The sequence below is a fragment of the Sus scrofa genome, chromosome 2, assembly GCF_000003025.6.
Source record: "Sus scrofa isolate TJ Tabasco breed Duroc chromosome 2, Sscrofa11.1, whole genome shotgun sequence".
Taxonomy (NCBI): domain Eukaryota; kingdom Metazoa; phylum Chordata; class Mammalia; order Artiodactyla; family Suidae; genus Sus; species Sus scrofa.
In genome coordinates this window covers 150,394,313-150,411,457 of record NC_010444.4, presented here as the reverse complement: position 1 = coordinate 150,411,457, position 17,145 = coordinate 150,394,313, and the positions used below count along the sequence as shown (strand labels likewise).

At 42.8% G+C, this 17,145-nt stretch overlaps 1 protein-coding gene and 1 long non-coding RNA gene across 24 annotated transcripts in view; one reads left to right on the top strand and one right to left on the bottom strand.

Moving 5' to 3' along the window:
• ABLIM3 (actin binding LIM protein family member 3) overlaps window positions 1–17,145 on the bottom strand; it is a 163,030-nt gene that overhangs the window by 11,757 nt on the left and 134,128 nt on the right. For all 22 annotated transcript variants that reach the window (XM_021084998.1, XM_021084989.1, XM_021085003.1 and 19 more), the window contains one exon: window positions 432–579. In XM_021084998.1, coding sequence (XP_020940657.1) covers window positions 432–579 — 148 coding nt within the window. The remainder of the gene's footprint in view (window positions 1–431; window positions 580–17,145) is intronic.
• The window catches only part of LOC106509605, a 117,034-nt gene that overhangs the window by 98,547 nt on the left and 1,342 nt on the right, over window positions 1–17,145 (top strand). The window contains exon 3 of one of the 2 annotated variants that reach the window (XR_002342012.1): window positions 1,757–1,889. This is a non-coding gene — a long non-coding RNA (uncharacterized LOC106509605). Of the gene's footprint in view, window positions 1–1,756; window positions 2,502–17,145 lie in introns of those variants that run through there. The other variant, XR_002342013.1, reaches the window with a different exon arrangement.

Sequence of the window (17,145 nt, the reverse complement as noted above, 5' to 3'; positions counted from 1 at the left end):
AAAGATGCTCCTTTTATTACCCATCAAGTGTTGACCTGACGGCACTTCCTGGTAGGGCCGAATCTCACAGAGGTAGGAGAGGAGGCAGGCGGGCAGGGGTGTGTCCAGAGAGAGCTGCTCAGGGCCAGGCGCTTAGCCAGGCCTCTGCTTTTCTCCTCCAGTGATGGGAGGCTCGCTACCTCAAGCAGCAGCCCCATTTTCTCTGAGCCATTCAGACCATCAGAAGAGGCTTTTCTTTGCCTGGAACCTGACTGGGAGTCATGGCTTCAGGTGACACATGGCAGCGGCAGGACAGAGCAAGGCCTTACCTGGTGCCCAGTACAGGCCCTCGCCAAGTCTGCCTTCTAGACGCTGGTGAGACTTAGGGCAGAACGGATGGGGAAGAAGGCGCCCGCCCGCCCACCCACGCCCCGAGCCCAGGCGGAGCTTACAGCCGTTGAGGGACAGCTCGCAGCCAGCGGTGTGCAGGGCCTCCCGGCTGCTGGTGGAGCTCCGCGGCGGGGCCCAGGGGTCTGCGTAGGAGCTGGACCGGGCCCTCATCTCTTCCTTCAGAATCAGGCGGCCAATTCCGCTCTGGAGCTGGGGCAGCAGAGGGCGAGACGAGTGAGAAAGACGTGGGGGAGGCTGAGGGACCACACTCCCTCGAGTGAGCCTCTGGCAGTCTCTGGCCTTCCCGGCCGCCCCCTCTCCTTGTGGCACCCGGGTTTTCCTTTGGGGACCTCATTTCTCCCCCACAAGTAGCCCTGTGGTCGGGGCGGGGGGTTGGGCTGGCGGTGGGCATAGAATCCGGCCTGGCCGCGTGACTGGTGGGCGCTGGGAGGCGGCTCCGGCCGGGAGGTGCTGGCATCCATCGTCTTTTTAAAAAAATCGACAGGAAACTCACCTCACATACAATTAACCATTTCAACGTGAACAAATAACAGTGGCATTTAGCACATTCCTGAAGTTGTCTAACGGCTACCTCTGTGTGGTTCCCGGGCACTTCTGTCTCCCATAAAGGAGGCCTTCCACCCACGAAACGGCCACTCCCCCTTCCCGCTCCCCGGCCCTGGCCATCACCAGTCTGTGTTCTGGCTCTACGGAGTCACCTCTTCTGGATGCTTCATATAAATGGCACGGCACAGCACGGGGGCTGCTGCGTCTGGCTTTCGACTAAGCATAGTGTTTCTAAGGTTCCTATCAGCTGCTGGACATCTGTGCTGCTTCACCTCCAGCTGTTAAGCAGAACTGCTGTGAAGCTGCGTGTACACTGTTACTTGAGAACCAGTTTTCAGGCCTTCTGGGTCTGGGCCTAGGAGTGGAATTGATGTGTCTGTGAACAAAGAGCGCCACCTGCCCTATCTGTAGACAAAGACGTCGCAGCCATCCAGCCACCCCTCTGCAGCCCCTCCGCCGGTGCGCCCTCAGGGGACCCAGGATGGAGGGAAACAGGATAGACCCCAGAGAGTCGAGGCGCTGATCAAAGGGATGGATCTGGATTTGAGCGCAGACCCCTTATCCGCCCACACACGGAAACGCGCCGAGTTCCTGACGAGATGTCTGTTCTTTCTTTCATGAGCAGCAGTCTTTCCATGCTGGACTTACTGATGTTTCTTCTGCTTTAACAAAGACTCCTGTGTATCCTGGCCCCTTGTTTTTGCACCGGTCCTCAGAGCTGTCTGAGAGGCTCTCTCCAGGGCTTGAGTCCTCAGTGTGTCCACTGAAAAAACCCTAATTCTCAACTTTTAGGTTGGGCCTTTTTTTTTTTTTTTTCCAGTCTACACTTTTGGTGACCGCAGAGGGATGCAGAGCAGGCTTCTCTCCGTTGCTGGAACGCGGCAGCCTCCAGAGCCGAGGTACCTGCGGAGGCGGCTCGGGCCTCTCCTTCTCCGAGCGTCCAGTTGCACCGGGTGAGTCTCCTGTGCTTCTCCATCTCTCATTATTGGCTGCTGATTCTAGGTTTTATTCGGTGGTGTTAAACGCCTCTCTGGAGGCGCAGGAGGTCCTCCTGGAAGCTTGGTTTCAAGAAGAGGTGTTTGGCTCATGCTCAGGTGCAGACACTGGCCAGATGCTCTTGCTCCGCGTGGACGCTGAGTGGGCTGCCCTCAGCTGTCAGACCGGGGAAGGCCCCGTCGAGAGACACCCAGGGGGCTGGACTCAGGTCACCGGGAGGAAGAATGGCCGGCTGCGGTTCCCGGAACGGGTTACCTTCCTGGGGTTTGTCGGCGTCACAGGGAAGATACCTCCCGAGGGCTTTCACCTCCAAAGAAGAGAGAGGCTAAGAACTCCCTCAACTGACAACAGCAGACTGGCAGACCGCTCTGGGAAGCCTCATTTGTGGTCTCTGCTTCCTCTCAGTGAGTCTTTCGGATGTTAGTAAGACATGAAGATAATTCATGTTAATTAGGTTGATGAATAAGGAAGTAAGAAAAAGAGAAGACAAAGTTTAAAGACTTCTTCCCCCAAAGGTGGAAATTTGGAAGAATCTATCCCCAAAAGTAAATAAATCCCCAAATTCCTGCCTTGTCCTGCCGTAGGTGCTAAGAAACTAAAGGAAAGGCTGTTTTCCCATCCTATGGAAACATATGCACACATGAATATGAATTAGGCTAAGGAAACTTTTTTTTTTTTGTTTTGTCTTTTATCTTTTTAGGGCTGCACCCTTGGCATATGGAGGGTCCCAGGCTAGGGGTTGAATCGGAGCTGTAGCCTCTGGCCTACACCACAGCCACAATGCAGGATCTGAGCCGTGTCTGCAACCTATGCTGCAGTTCAAGGCAACGCCAGATCCTTAACCCACAGGGTGAGGCCAGGGATCAAACCCGCATCCTCATGGATGCTAGTTGGGTTCATAACCCGCTGAGCCGCAGCTGGAACTCCAGTAAAGAAATCTTTAGATGGTTATTTAAACGTGGCATAAATTGGGAGTTCCCTAATGGTCTAGTGGTTGAGACTCAGCCCTTTCCCTGCTGCGGCGCAGGTTCAACCCCTGGTCTGGGAACCGAGATCCCACATCAAACCTCTGCATACTGTGGGCAAGTAGAAAAAAATTAATTTTACAAATGGGATAAATAAGAACAGATGTCAGTGGGATCGATCAACTTTAGCCAAGGCGGGATGGAACCAGGGGCTCCCTCTGGTCTCTGGCATTAAGGGCCCCAAACAAGTTCACTCTCTTTACCCCATTTAAAAACATACATATAAACAGCCCGAAAAGAATTATCCTGAGCTACGTGACCAACAATTACTTGGGGCAACTTGGGGCCAATTATTAAGTTAAAAGATTGACTAAAGTCCCTTGGCTCAGCCCCTCACTGGGGACCCCAGAGCCTTTCATACAAAATGCATACTTGGGGAATAAAAAGAAAAGAAAGCCTCAGGACTCCTCGGAGACTGAGTCCTAGTGGAAATTAAAGGTATAAAGGTTGATAGAATTGAGATGCAGGTTTATAAAAGTTGGTACAGATAAATGGGCTTTATACACGTTGGTTCCTTCTCTTTTAATTACCCTGTGGGATAGAGTTTCACTGGGGGTGCCTCCTAAGACTAGGCAAATGAATCTGCCCCCCGGAAACAGTTTAAGCACACTAGAGGAAACCTTAACTGAGCCCATAGCTATAAAGCAAAAACTGGGAGCAACTATAGCAAACAGGGGGGATACTAGTTGGAATCATAACCTGCTGAGCCACAGGGGAACTCCTGCATGTATCTTCTGACTTAAGGTTTTCTCTGGATAGATGCCCAGGAGTAGGACTGCTGGATCATATGGTATCTCTCTTTTTAGTTTTTTATGGAATCTCATGCTGTTTTCCATAGTGGCTGCACCAGTTTACACTGGGAGGGTCCCCTTTTCTCCACACACTCTCCAGCGTTTATTGTTGTTGTTTTGGCTGCAGCCGTGGCACGTGGAAATTCCCAGGCCAGGGGTCGATCTGAGCCACAGGTTCAACCTACTCCACAGCTGTGGCAACAGCAGATCCTTAACCCACTGCACCCGACCGGGAATCAAACCCAGGCTGCCGCCGAAACAATGCCAGGCCCTTAAACTGTGCCAACACGCGAACTCCCTCCAGCATTTACTGTGGTTTTTTTTTTTTTTTTTTGTCTTTTGTCTTTTTAGGACTGCACCCGCAGCATATGGAGGGTCCCAGGCTAGGGGTCTAGTCGGAGCCATAGCTGCCGGCCTACGCCACAGCCACAGTGGATCCTTAACCTACTAAGTGAGGCCAGGGATCGAACCTGCAACCTCATGGTTCCTAGTCGGGTTCGTTTCCGCTGCGCGACGGGAACTCCAGCATTTATTGTTTACAGACATTTTGCTGATGGCCGTTCTGAGCAGTGTGAGGTGCCAACTCATTATGGTCTTGATTTGCATTTCCCTAATCATGAATGATGCTGAGCATCTTTTCATGTACTTTTTGGCCATCGGTATGTCTTCTTTGGAGAAATGTCTATTTAGGTCTTCTGCCCATTTTTCAATTGCGTTGTTTGTTTTTTTGATACTGAGCTGCATGAGCTGTTCGTATATCTTGGAGATTGGTACTTTGTCAGTTGCATTGTTTGCAAATATTTTCTCCCGTTCTGCAGGCTGTCTTTTCAGTTTGTTTATGGTTTCCTTTGCTGTGCAAAGCTTTTAAATTTAATTAGGTCCCATTTGTTTATATTGTTCATTTTTGTTTTTATTTTCACTACCCTAAGAGATCCAAAAAGATATTGCTGAGATTTATGTCAAAAAGTGTCCTTCCTGGGTTTTCCTCTAAGAGTTTTATAGTGCCGGGTCCTCCATTTAGGTCTTTAATCCATTTTGAGTTTATTTTTGTGTGTGGTGTCAAGAGAATGTTCTCATCTCATTCTTTTACATGAAGCTCTCCAGTTTCTCCAGCACCACTTCTTGAAGGGACTGTCTTTTCTCCATGGTATTATTTTTGTCTCTTTTGTCAGCAGTTAATTGACCATAGGTGCTTGGGTTTATTTTTGAGCTTTCTCTTCTGTTCCATTGAGCTAGATTTCTGTTTTGTTCCAGTACCATACTGTTTTGATGACTGTAGCTTTGCAGTATAGTCTGAAGTCAGGGACCCTGGTTCCTTCAGCTCCATTTTTCTTTTTCAGGATTGCTTTAGATATTCAGAGTTTTTATGTATCCATAGGAATTTAAAAAATTTTTGTTCTACTTCTATAAGAAATGCCCTTGGTAATTTGATTGGGATTACACTGAATCTGTAGATTGCTTTGGGAAGTACACTTGTTTTGACAATATTGATGCTTCAACCAAAGAACATGGTAAATCTTGCCACTCGTTTGTGTCATCTTCAGTTTCTTTCATCAGCATCTTACAGTTTTCAGATCTTTTGCCTGTTTGGGTAGGTTTATTCCTAGGTATTTTTTTCTTTTTGATGCAGTGGTAAATGGGATTGTTTCCTTAATTTCTCTTTCTGATTGTTTCTTGCTACTGTATAGAAATACAACAGATTTGTGTGTATTAGATTTATATTCTGCAACTTTACCAAATTCATTGATGAGCTCTAATAGTTTTTTTGGTAGCATCCTCCAAATTTTCTTTGTCATCTGCAAGTAGTAACAGAGTAATTCTTCTATTCCAAATTGGACTCCTTTTGTTTACTTTTCTTCTCTAATTGCCATGGCTGGTACTTCAAAATTATTCTGAATAAAAGTGGTGAGAGTGGACATTCCTGTCTTGTTCCTGATTTTAGAGGAAATGCTTTCAGCTTTTCACAGCTGAATACATGTTTATCATATATGGCCTTTTTAATGTTGTAGATTTTTGGTTTGTAGTTACCATAAGGATTTGACATACAGTCCCCCCCCCACACCTCTCTCTCTCTCTCTCCACACGCACACACAGATTGTTTTAAGGTGCTGGCCTCTTAATTTCAAAGGTATTATCCCCAGTATCCTGCATTTGTACGCTCCTCTTCTCATGGTCGCTGGTTTTGATATATTTGTATGTGGATGACTTTCTGTGTTTATTGTATGTTTGCCTTTACTGGTGAGCTTTCCCATTTGTAAGTTTCTTGTTTCTATTGGGGCCTTTTCTTTTCCACACAGAGATGATCCTTTAGCGTTTGCTGTAAAGCTGGTTTGGTGGTGCTGAATTCTCTTAGCTTTTGCTTGTCTGTAAAATTTTTGATTTCTCTGTAGAATCTCAACAAAGTATTTGCCAGCTAGAGTATTCTTGGCTATTGGTCTTTCCTTTTTATTATTTTAAGTGTAGCAACTCCCTTCTTGCCTGCAGAGTTTCTGCTGAAAATCAGCTGATAGCCTTATGGAGATTCCTTTGTATATTATTTATTGTTATTCCCTTGTTTCTCTTAATGTTTTTATCTTTAATTTTTGTCCATTTGATTAGTATGTGTCTCAGTATGTTCCTCCTTAGGTTTATCCTGTATGGGACTCTCCAAGCTTCCTGGACCTGGATGACTATATCCTTTCCTATGTTAGGGAAGTTTTCTTTTTTTTTCCTTTTTTTTATTACTCAAATGAATTTATCACATCTGTAGTTGTATAATGATCATAACAATCTGATTTCACAGGATTTGTTAGGGAAGTTTTCAGCTATTATCTCTTCAAATATTTTCTTGGACCCCTTTTCTCTTCTCCTTCTGGGACCCTTATAATGTGAATGTTGGTGCATTTAATATTGTCCCAGAGGTTTTTTAAACTGTCCTCATTTTTTAAAAAATTTATTTAAAAATTTATTACAGTTGATTTACAATGTTGTGCCAGTTTGTGCTGCATAGCATTGTGACTCAGTCATACATATATATACATTTTCTCTCTCTTTTTTCCCTCTGTTTTTGGCTACACCTGCAGTAACACTGGATCCTTAACCCATTGTGCCAGGCCTGGAATGAACTGGCTTTGCCGCAAAGACAAGCCAGATCATTGACCTACTGCGCCACAGCAGGAACTCCTATATTCTCTTTTTTAGATTATTTTCCATCATGGTCTATCCCAGGAGATTAGATATAATTCCCGGTGCTATACAGTAGGACCTTACTGTCTGTCTCTTCTAAGTGTAATAGTTTCATCTGTTACCCCAGAGTCCAGCCATCTCCCTCCCCTGCCCCCTTGGCAACCACAAGTCTGTTTTCCATGTCTGTGAGTCTATTTCTGTTTTGTAGACAGGTTCATTTGTGCCATATTTTGATTCTACATATAAGTGATATCATATAATATTTGTCTTTCTTTTTCTGACTTACTTCACTTAGTATGATAATATCTAGTTCCATCCATGTTGCTGCAAATGGCACTATTTTGTTCTTTTTTATGGCTGAGGAGTATTCCATTTGTATATATACCACATCTTCCTAATCCAATCATCTGTCAATGAGCATTTAGGTTGTTTCCATGTCTTGGCTCTTGTGAATAGTGCTGCAGTGAACATAGGCATGCATGTATCTTTTTGTGTCCTCATGTCTTTTTGTTCTTTTTCTTTATTCCCCTCTGTGGCAGTGATATCCACCATTTTCTGTCTTCCAGCTCACTTATCTGTTCTTCTGCCTCATTTATTTCACTATTGATTCCTTCTAGTGTATTTTTCATTTCAGTTACTGTATTGTTCAATCTATTTGCTTTTTTATCTTCTAGCTCTTTATTAAGCACTTCTTGTATCTTCTTTTTCTGAGATCTTTTTCTGAGATCTTGGATCATCGTTCCTATCATTATTCGGAATTTTTTTTCAGGTAACTTTGTCTATCTTCACTTCATTTCATTGTCCTTCTGGTTCCTTGGTCTGGAACAGATTCTGTTGCCATCTCATTTTGTCCAGTGTTCTGTTTTTGCAGTTTATGTCCTCCAGGCTGCAGGACTGTGGTTCCTCTTGCTTCTGATGTCTTCCCTCTGGTGAGTAACGTTAGTCTAGAGGCTTGTGAAGGATCCCTGGTGCCTGCCCATTGGTGGATGGAGCTTGCCTTGTCCCTCTGGTGGGCAGGATTGTGTCAAGGGGTGTGTTTAGATGAAGCTGCGGTTCAGGAAGACTTTAGGCAGCCTGTCTGTTGATGAGTGGGGCTTTGTTCCTGACCTTTTGGTTTTTTGGCCTGAGGTGAATGAACATTGGCTTCTATAGGCTCTTGTGTGGGGCCAGGTCTTGGTGTCAAAATGGCAGCCTCCAGGAGAGTTCATGCCTATGAGTACTCCTGGTATGTATGCCACCAGGGTCTTTGTCCCCACAGTGAGCCACTGTTGGCCCTTGCCTCCCCCAGAGACCCTCCAAAGCCAGCAGGTAGGTCTGGTCCAGGGTCCTATGAAATCACTGCTTTTCCCTTGGGTCCTGATGTGCATGAGAGCTTGTGTGTGCCCTTCAAGAGTGGAGTTTCTGTTTCTCCCAGTTCTGTGGAGCTCCTGTGATCAAGCCCTGCTGGCCTTTAAAGCCAAATGTTCTGGGAATCCCTCCCAATGCCAGACCCCAAGGCTAGAGAGCCTGCTGTGGAGCTCAGAACTCTCACCCCTAGACAGGATTAGTATGGCGGAGTAGAAGGACTGGAGCTTACCTCTCAGGAAAAGACCAAATTACAACCAACTGCTGAACAAAATAGACTGGAAACTACCAAAAAAGATGTCCTACACCAAAAGACAAATAAGAAGCCACATCAAGACGGTGGGGAGGGGGTGCTTTTGCAATATAAACAACCCTATACCCATCAGGTGGGCAACCCAGAGACTGGAAAATAACTACCATAGAGGCTCTCCAAAAGGAGTGAGAGTCTAAGCTCTATGTCAGGTTCTCACACCTGGGGATCCGGCATTGGAGGAGAAGCCCCAGAACATTTGGCTTTGAAGGCAGTGGGGCTTATGCACAGGAGTTCCACAGGACTGGGGAAACAAAGACATCACTCTATGAGGACACCAACAGGCTTCAAGTACACTGGGTCCTAGGGCAAAGCAGAGACTCCATTGAATCTCGATCATACCTGTGGATCTTGGATGATTTCCTGGGAAAACAACGGGTGTGTGTGTGTGTGTGTGACTGTGGCTCATTGTGGGGGAAGGACATTGGAGGCAAAGATATAGGGAATAACCATCAGCATGAACTCCTCTAGATGTGGCCATTTTGGAAAAATCTGGCCCCATGCACCAGGTCTGAGAAGCCCAGGCCAAACAACAAACCAGGTTGGAAACACAGCCCTGCCCATCAACAAGCAGGCTGCCTCAAGTCCTCCTAGGAACACAGCCGCCTCTAATCACACCCAGAGACAAAGCCCCACTCACCAGTGGGTTAAGAATCAGCTCCACCTACCAGTGAAGCCTGAAACAAGCCCCTGTACCAACTTCAGCCACAAGGGGGGCAGACATCAGAAGCAAGAGAGGCTACAATACTACTGAATGTGAAAGGAGACCACAGAAAATTCTACACATAATGAAAAGGCAGAGAAATATGATCCAGATGAAGGAACAAGAAGAAACCCCAGAAAAACGGCTAAGTGATCTGGAGATTATCGACTTCCATGAAAAAGACTTTAGACTGATGATACTGAAGATGATTCATGATCTTGGAAATAAGCTGGAGAAAAAGATTGATAAATTACAAGAAATACTGAACAAAGAAACAGAAGGTTTAAAAATTAAGCAAGCAGAGATGTAAAATACAATAACAAATACAAATTCACTAGAGAGAGCCAACAGCAGAATATAGGATGCAGAAGAATGAATAAACGAGGTGGAAGACAGACTGGTAGAAATCACTGACACGAATAGAAAAGAGAAAGAAGATTGAAAAGATATCAAGAGAACTCTGGGACAACTTTAAATGCATCAACATCTGCATTATAGGGGTGCCAGAAGAAGAAGAGAGAGGAAGGGCCAGGGAAAATATTTGAAGAGATAATGGCCGAAAACTTCCCTACATGGGAAAGGAATCATTCACTCGAATCCAGGAAGCACAATGAATGCCATATACAATAAAGCTAAGGAAACACCCCGAACCACATAATAATCAAACTGACCAAAATTAAAGACAAAGAGAAAATATGGAAAGCACCTAGGAAAAAGAAACAAATAACTTACAAGGGAACTCCGAGAAGGTTATCAGCTGATTTTTTTTTCAGAAGGGAGCGGCACAGTATACTTAAAGTGATGAGAAAACCTCCAACCAAGATTACTCTACCCAGCAAGGCTCTCATTCAGGTTTGAAGGAGAAATCAAAAACTTTATAGACAAGTAAAAGCTAAGAGAATTCAGCACCACTAAACAAGCTGTACAACAACTACTAAAGGAACTAGGTTGAAAGAAAAGGCCACAACTAGAAAGAAGAAAATTACAAAGCTCACTAGTAAAGGCAAATGTATAGTAAAGGTAGGAAGTCATCCACACGCAAATATGCTACCAAAACCAGCAACCATGAGAAGAGGAGGGTAGAAATGCAGGATACTGGAGATGCAATTAAGAGACCAGCACCTTAAAACAATTTTGTATACATATAGATTCCTATATCAAAATCTCATGGTAACTGGAAACAGAAAATCTACAATAGATACACACACAAATAAAAAAGCAATCCGAACACAACACTAAAGATAGTCATAAAACCACAAGAGAAGATAATAGAAGAAAAGAAAAACACCAACAAAAACAAATCCAAAACAATTTACAAAATGGCAATAAAAACACACATATCAATAATTACCTTAAATGTAAATGGACTAAATGCTCCAACCAAAAGATACAGACTGGCTGAATGGATACAAAATGAATGGATACAAAAAGGATACCCATATATATGCTGTCTTCAAGAGACCCACTTCAGTTCTAGGACCACATACAAATTGAATGTAAGAGGATGGAAGAAAATATTCCATGCAAATGGGAATAAAAGAAAAAAAAAAGCTGGAGTAGCAATACTCATATCAGACAAAATAAACCTTAAAATAAAGAATATTACAAGAGACAAAGAGGGACATTACATAATGATCAAAGGATCAGCCACAAGGGGGGCAGACATCAGAAGAAGAAAGGCTACAATACTACTGAATGCAAGAAGAAAATACAATGATTGTAAATATATATGCACCCAACAGAGGACACCTCAATATATAAGGCAATTGCTAACAACCTTAAAAGGAGAAACTGACAGTAACACAGTAACAGTGGGGGACTTTAACACCCCACTTACAGCAATGGATAGATCATCCAGACAAAATCAGCAGGGAAACACAGGCCTTAAATGATGCATTAGCCCAGATGGACTTAATTGATATTTATAAAATATTCCATCCAAAAGCAGAAAATGCACATTCTTCTCAAGTGCATGTGGAACATTCCTAGAGAGATCACATTCTGAGCCACAAATCAAGCCTCAGTAAATTTAAGAAAATGGAAATCATATCCAGCATCTTTTCTGACCACAACACTCTATGACTGGAAATCAACAACAAGAAAAAGACTGCAAAAAGCACAAACACATGGAGACTAAACAACATGCTACTGAACAACCAATGGATCACTGAAGAAATCAAGAGGAAGTTAAAAAATACCTAGAAGCAAATGACAACAAAGACACAGCAATCCAAAACCTATGAAATGCAGCAAAAGCAGTTCCAGGAGGGAAGTTTATAGCCATACAAGCCCACCTCAGGAAACAAGAAAAACCTCAAATAAAGAACCTAACTTCACACCTAAAGCAACTAGAGGGAAAGAACAGACAAAACCCAAAGTTAGCAGAAGGAAAGAAATAAAGATCAGAGCAGAAATAAATGAAATAGAAATGAAGAAAACAATAGAAAGGATCAATGAAACCAAATGCTGGTTATTTGAAAGTATCAACAAAATTGATAAACTTTTAGACTCATCAAGAAAAAAAGAGAGAGGACTCAAATCAATAAAATTAGAAGTGGAGTTCCTGTTGTGGTGCAGTGGTTAACAAATCTGACTAGGAACCATGAGGATGTGGGTTCAATCCCTGGCACTGCTCACTGGGTTAAGGATCTGGCATTGCCATGAGCTGTGACGCGGGTTGGAGACGCAGCCTCGATCCTGCATTGTTGTGGCTCTGGTGTAGGCTGGTGGCTACAGCTCTGATTAGACCCCTAGCCGGGGAACCTCCATATGCCATGGATGCGGCCCTAGAAAAGGCAAAAATAAAATAAAATAAAAAATAAGAATCAGAAGTGAAAAAGGAGAAGTTACAACAGGTATCATGGAAATACAAAGGATCATAAGAGACTACTCTGAGAAACCATATGCCAATGAAATGGACAGTCTAGAAGAAATGGACAACTTTAAGACTCAACCAAGAAGAAATAGAAAAGATGAAGGGACCAATCCTAGTACTGAAATTGAAAATGGGATTAATAAACTTCCAATAGGAGTTCGTATTGTGGCTCAGTGGTAATGAACCCAACTAATATCCATCAGGATGCAGGTTTGATCCCTAGCCTTGCTCAGTGGGTTAAGGATCTGGCATTGCTGTGAATGTGGTATAAGGCAGCAGCTGCAGCTCTAATTTGACCCCTAGCCTGGGAATGTCCATGTACTGTGAGTACAACCATAAAACAAACAAACAAACAAACAAACCACTTCCAACAAACTAAAGTCCAGGACCAGATGGCTTCACATGGGAATTCTATAAAAATTTAGAGAAGACTTAATTCCTGTCCTTTTGAAACTATTCCAAAAAATTGTAGAGGAAAGAACACTTCCAAACTCATTCTATGAGGCCACCATCACCCTGATACCAAAACCAAAGATATCACAAAAAAGGAAAATTACGGACCAATATCACTCATGAACATAGATGCAAAACTCATCAAAATACTAGCAATCTCTGGAGCTGGAGGAATCAGATACTGGACTTCAGACTATACTACAAAACAACAATCATCAAAACCACATGGTACTGGCACAAAGACAGAAATATAGATCAGTGGAACAGGATAGAAAGCCCAGAATTAAACCCACACCTACAGCCAACTAATCTATGACAAAGGAGGCAAGAATATACAATGGAGAAAGGACAGCTTGTTCAATAAGTGGTGCTGGGAAAACTGGACAGCCACATGGAAAAGAATGAAATTAGAACACTCCCTAACACCATATACAAAAATAAACTCCAAATGGATTAAAGACCTAGATATAAGTCAGCATAGAGGAACCTACCTCAACATAAAGGCTGTATTTAACAAACCTCAGCTAATATCATTCTCAATGGTGAAAAGCTGAAAGAATTCCAACTACAGTCAGGAACAAGTCAAGGATGTCTGCTCTTGCCATTTCTATCCAACATAGTTCTAGAAGTCCTAGCTATGGCAATTAGAGAAGAAAAGGAAATAAAAGGAAATCCAAATTGGAAAGGATGAAGTAAAATTATCACTGTTTGCAGATGACCATCCTAAAGTTGCTACCAGAACACTGTTAGAGCTCATCAATGAATTTGGTAAAGGTGCAGGATACAAAATTAATACACAGAAATCGACGGCATTTCCATATACTATCAATGAAGGATCAGAAAGAGAAATTAGGGAAACAATACCATTTACCACACATCAAATTAACTACCTAGGAATAAACCTACCTAGAGAGACAAAAGACTTGCACTCTGAAAACTGTAAGACTCTGATGAAAGAAATCAAAGATGACACAAATAGATGGAAATATATACCATGCTCTTGGATTGGAAGAATCAACATTATCAAAATGACTATACTACCCAAGGCAATCTAGATTCAATGCCATCCCTATCAAATTACCAAGGACATTCTTCACAGAACTCAAAAAAAAATATTTTGAAGTTTGTTTGGAAACAGAACACACCCAAGTAGCCAAACCCATCCTGAGAAAGAAAAATGGAGCTGGAGGAATCAGGCACCCTGACTTCAGACTATACTACAAAGCTACAGTAATAAAAACAATATGGCACTGTCACAAATACAGAAATATAGATCAGTGGCACAGGATAGAAAGCCCAGAATTAAACCCACGCACCTACAATTAATCTATGACAAAGGAGTCAAGAATATACAGTGGAGAAAAGACAGTCCTTTCAATAAGTGGTGCTGGGAAAACTGGACAGCCACATGTAAAAGAATGAAATTAGAACACTTCCTAACACCATACACAAAAATAAACTTAAAATGGATTAAAGACCTAAATATGAGACCAGATACTATAAAACTCTTAGAGGAAAACATAGGTAGAACACCCTCTGCCACAAACCACAGCAGTATCTTTGTAGATCCACCTCCTAGAGTCATGACAATAGAAACAAAAATAAACAAATGGGACCTAATTAAACTTAAAAGTTTCTGCACAGCAAAGAAAACTTTAAACAAAACCAAAAGACAACCCACCGAATGGGAGAAAATATCTACAAATGAAGTGACTGACAAAGGGTTAATCTCCAAACTTTACAACCACCTCCTGCAGCGCCATACCAAGGAAAACAAACAACCCCATCCAAAAGTGGGCAGAAGATCTAAACAGACAGTTCTCCAAAGAAGACATAGAGATGGCCAAAAAACACATGAGAAGATGTTCACGACCACGCATATTAGAGAAACGCACCTCAAAACCACGATGAGGGACCACCTTACACCAGCCAGAATGGCCATCATCCAAAAGTCTACAAACAGTAAATGCTGGAGAGGTGTGGAGAAAAGGGAACCCTCTTACACTGTTGGGGGAAATATAAACTGGTGCAACCACTATGGAAGACAGTAGGGAGATTCCTCAAAAAAAAAAAAAAAACAAAAAAACCAAAAACCAAAAATTATCATATAATCCACCAATCCTCTCCTGGGCATCTATCGGGAGAAAACCACGACTAGAAAAGTTACACAAAGGCCAGTGTTCATCACAGCACCGTACACAACAGCCAAGACATGGAAGCCACCTCAGTGTCCGGGGACAGAGGAGTGCATCAAGAAGATACGGACACACACAGAACGGAATAGGACTGCGCCACAAAGAGAAGGAAGTAATGGCACTTGCGACAACATGGACGGACCTAAAAGTTATCAACTAAGTGAAGTTCGTCAGACAGTGAGAGACAAACGTTACATGCCATCTCTTATACGTGGAATCTAAAAAAAGGATACAGTGAACTTATTTGCAGAACAGAAAAAGACTCAGCCTTTGAGAAACCACGGTTACAAAGGGGACAGGTTGTGGGGAACGGGTGGACGGGGGCTTGGGATGGAAAAGTTGTAAAAATTAGGTTGTGATGATGCTTGTACAAGCATACGTAGAATAAGAGTCACTGAATTAAAAGCAGAAGAACTCTCGCTCCTACAGGAGAACCTCTCCAATATAATTATTTTCCAGTTTGTGGGGTGCCCACCTGGTGAGTATGGGATTTGATTTTATCTTGAATGTGCCCCTCCTGTCGTGCTGTTGTGGCTTCTTCTTTGTTTTTAGACATACAGTATCTTTTCCGTAGACTCCGGTCTTTTTATCAGTGGTCGTTCACCAGTTAGCTATGCTTTTGGTGTTTTCATGAGAAGAAGTGAGCCTAAGTCCTTCTACTTCTTACGCAAGCTTTCGAAGGCATGATAAATAAGCCCTAAAAGTCTAGAACCTAGAAGTCTCAATTTCAGGTTTGTTGGAAATCTCTCACTGATATATAAAAGCAAGTTAGAGAAAATACAGTTGGGAAATCAATCTTTAAATATCATTTAAGTGGCAGACCCGTTCTTTGGAGAATTAAAAACAACCGTCTTTGTCTTGCAAATCTGTACAAATCTGAAATGTAAATACAGCTCACATTAACCTGAGACGGAGCCCAATTTGCTCAATTACCTAAAACCTGAAACCAAGGAGGGAAAAAGCCTTTTAAAGCTCAAACTGCTAGGACGGCCCCCTCACCCACAATCTCATTCATAGCCTCCTTAAGGTTTATCAAGGACAAATACAAATGTTACGGGTCTTTTCCACAAATAGCAACGCCTTAGTCATCTAAGCAACAAATTTATCTTATCCCAAATGTTATTTATAAATGAGTAAGTTTATATTTAATACCTGATTCATAACTTTTTAGGGTGAAGCTATGAGATCTATAGTTATGTCTGTTTGTATGTCTGTGTACTCATTACACGTGAGATGTCTCTTTCTCCAGGAGAGAGTGAAATTTAAATTTATGAGAGAGCTCTATTTCCTAGATTTAAAAGTAAAGGCTTATAAAGTAAATAGCTTACGAAATATAAAAGAAACCAGAATAAATTTCAGGTTCATGTGATCAAGGAAGTAGTCATATTAAAAGAATGTATGGTGACCTATGATCCTATTTGACCAAGGTTTTGAAAACTTTTTGGTATTCTTTTAAAATTAAAAAAAGTTTGGTTTACTGGTGACAATACCAGATCCTTAGCCTGCTGCACCACAAGGGAACTCCTATTTTTTTTTTTTTTTTTTTTGATGAAAGTTTCCAGGATAGGGGTCAAATCAGAGCTGCACCTGTCGGCCTACACCACAACTACAGCAATGCCAGATCCGAGCCATGACTGTAACCTACACTGCAGCGCATGGCAATGCTGGATCCTTAACCCACTGAGCGGGGCCAGGGATGGAACCCATGTACTAGCTGGGTTACCACTAAGCTGCAACAGGAACGCCTAACCATGCCATTTTAAGTCTTGTCACTCATAGACAATTACTGTTTTACTCTGATGCTTTTGTAAAATGAAGATCTCGAAGAGAATTCATAAAAAGGACTTTCTGCTAAATACAAGTTTAATGGCGTTTAGATTATACTCCTCAGCTGGGTGAGACATTTAGAAACTCTACTGAAACACCAGACGGCTGCGTCTCGATCTGCGGGAGTTAATTCCATGGGGTTGAATGAATTGATAAACACGGTGGCTTGTATGACTTTTTCTGAAATATGCTGGTTTCTAGCCTGTTTTCCAGAAAACTGCCTCCTACCCTCTGGCCTGTACACGGTGATAACGCACATCTTTGTACACCACGATGGAACTGTCATCTGTCCCCTCTCCCTCGTCCTCCAGCATCTGGCTTCTCCTCTGGTCTCTCGTTGTTTTCAAATTACTTATGCCTTGCGTCTCTCTCCGCTGCACTATCAGCTTATTCCGTTGCCAGCTGTAACACGTATATCCTGGCAGTTTGTAAGACTGGTGACTCCTGCATTACCCAACGTATAAATACACCTCCAGCAAAATTAAGGATGCCTTGAGGCCAATGATGATATATACATATATATAA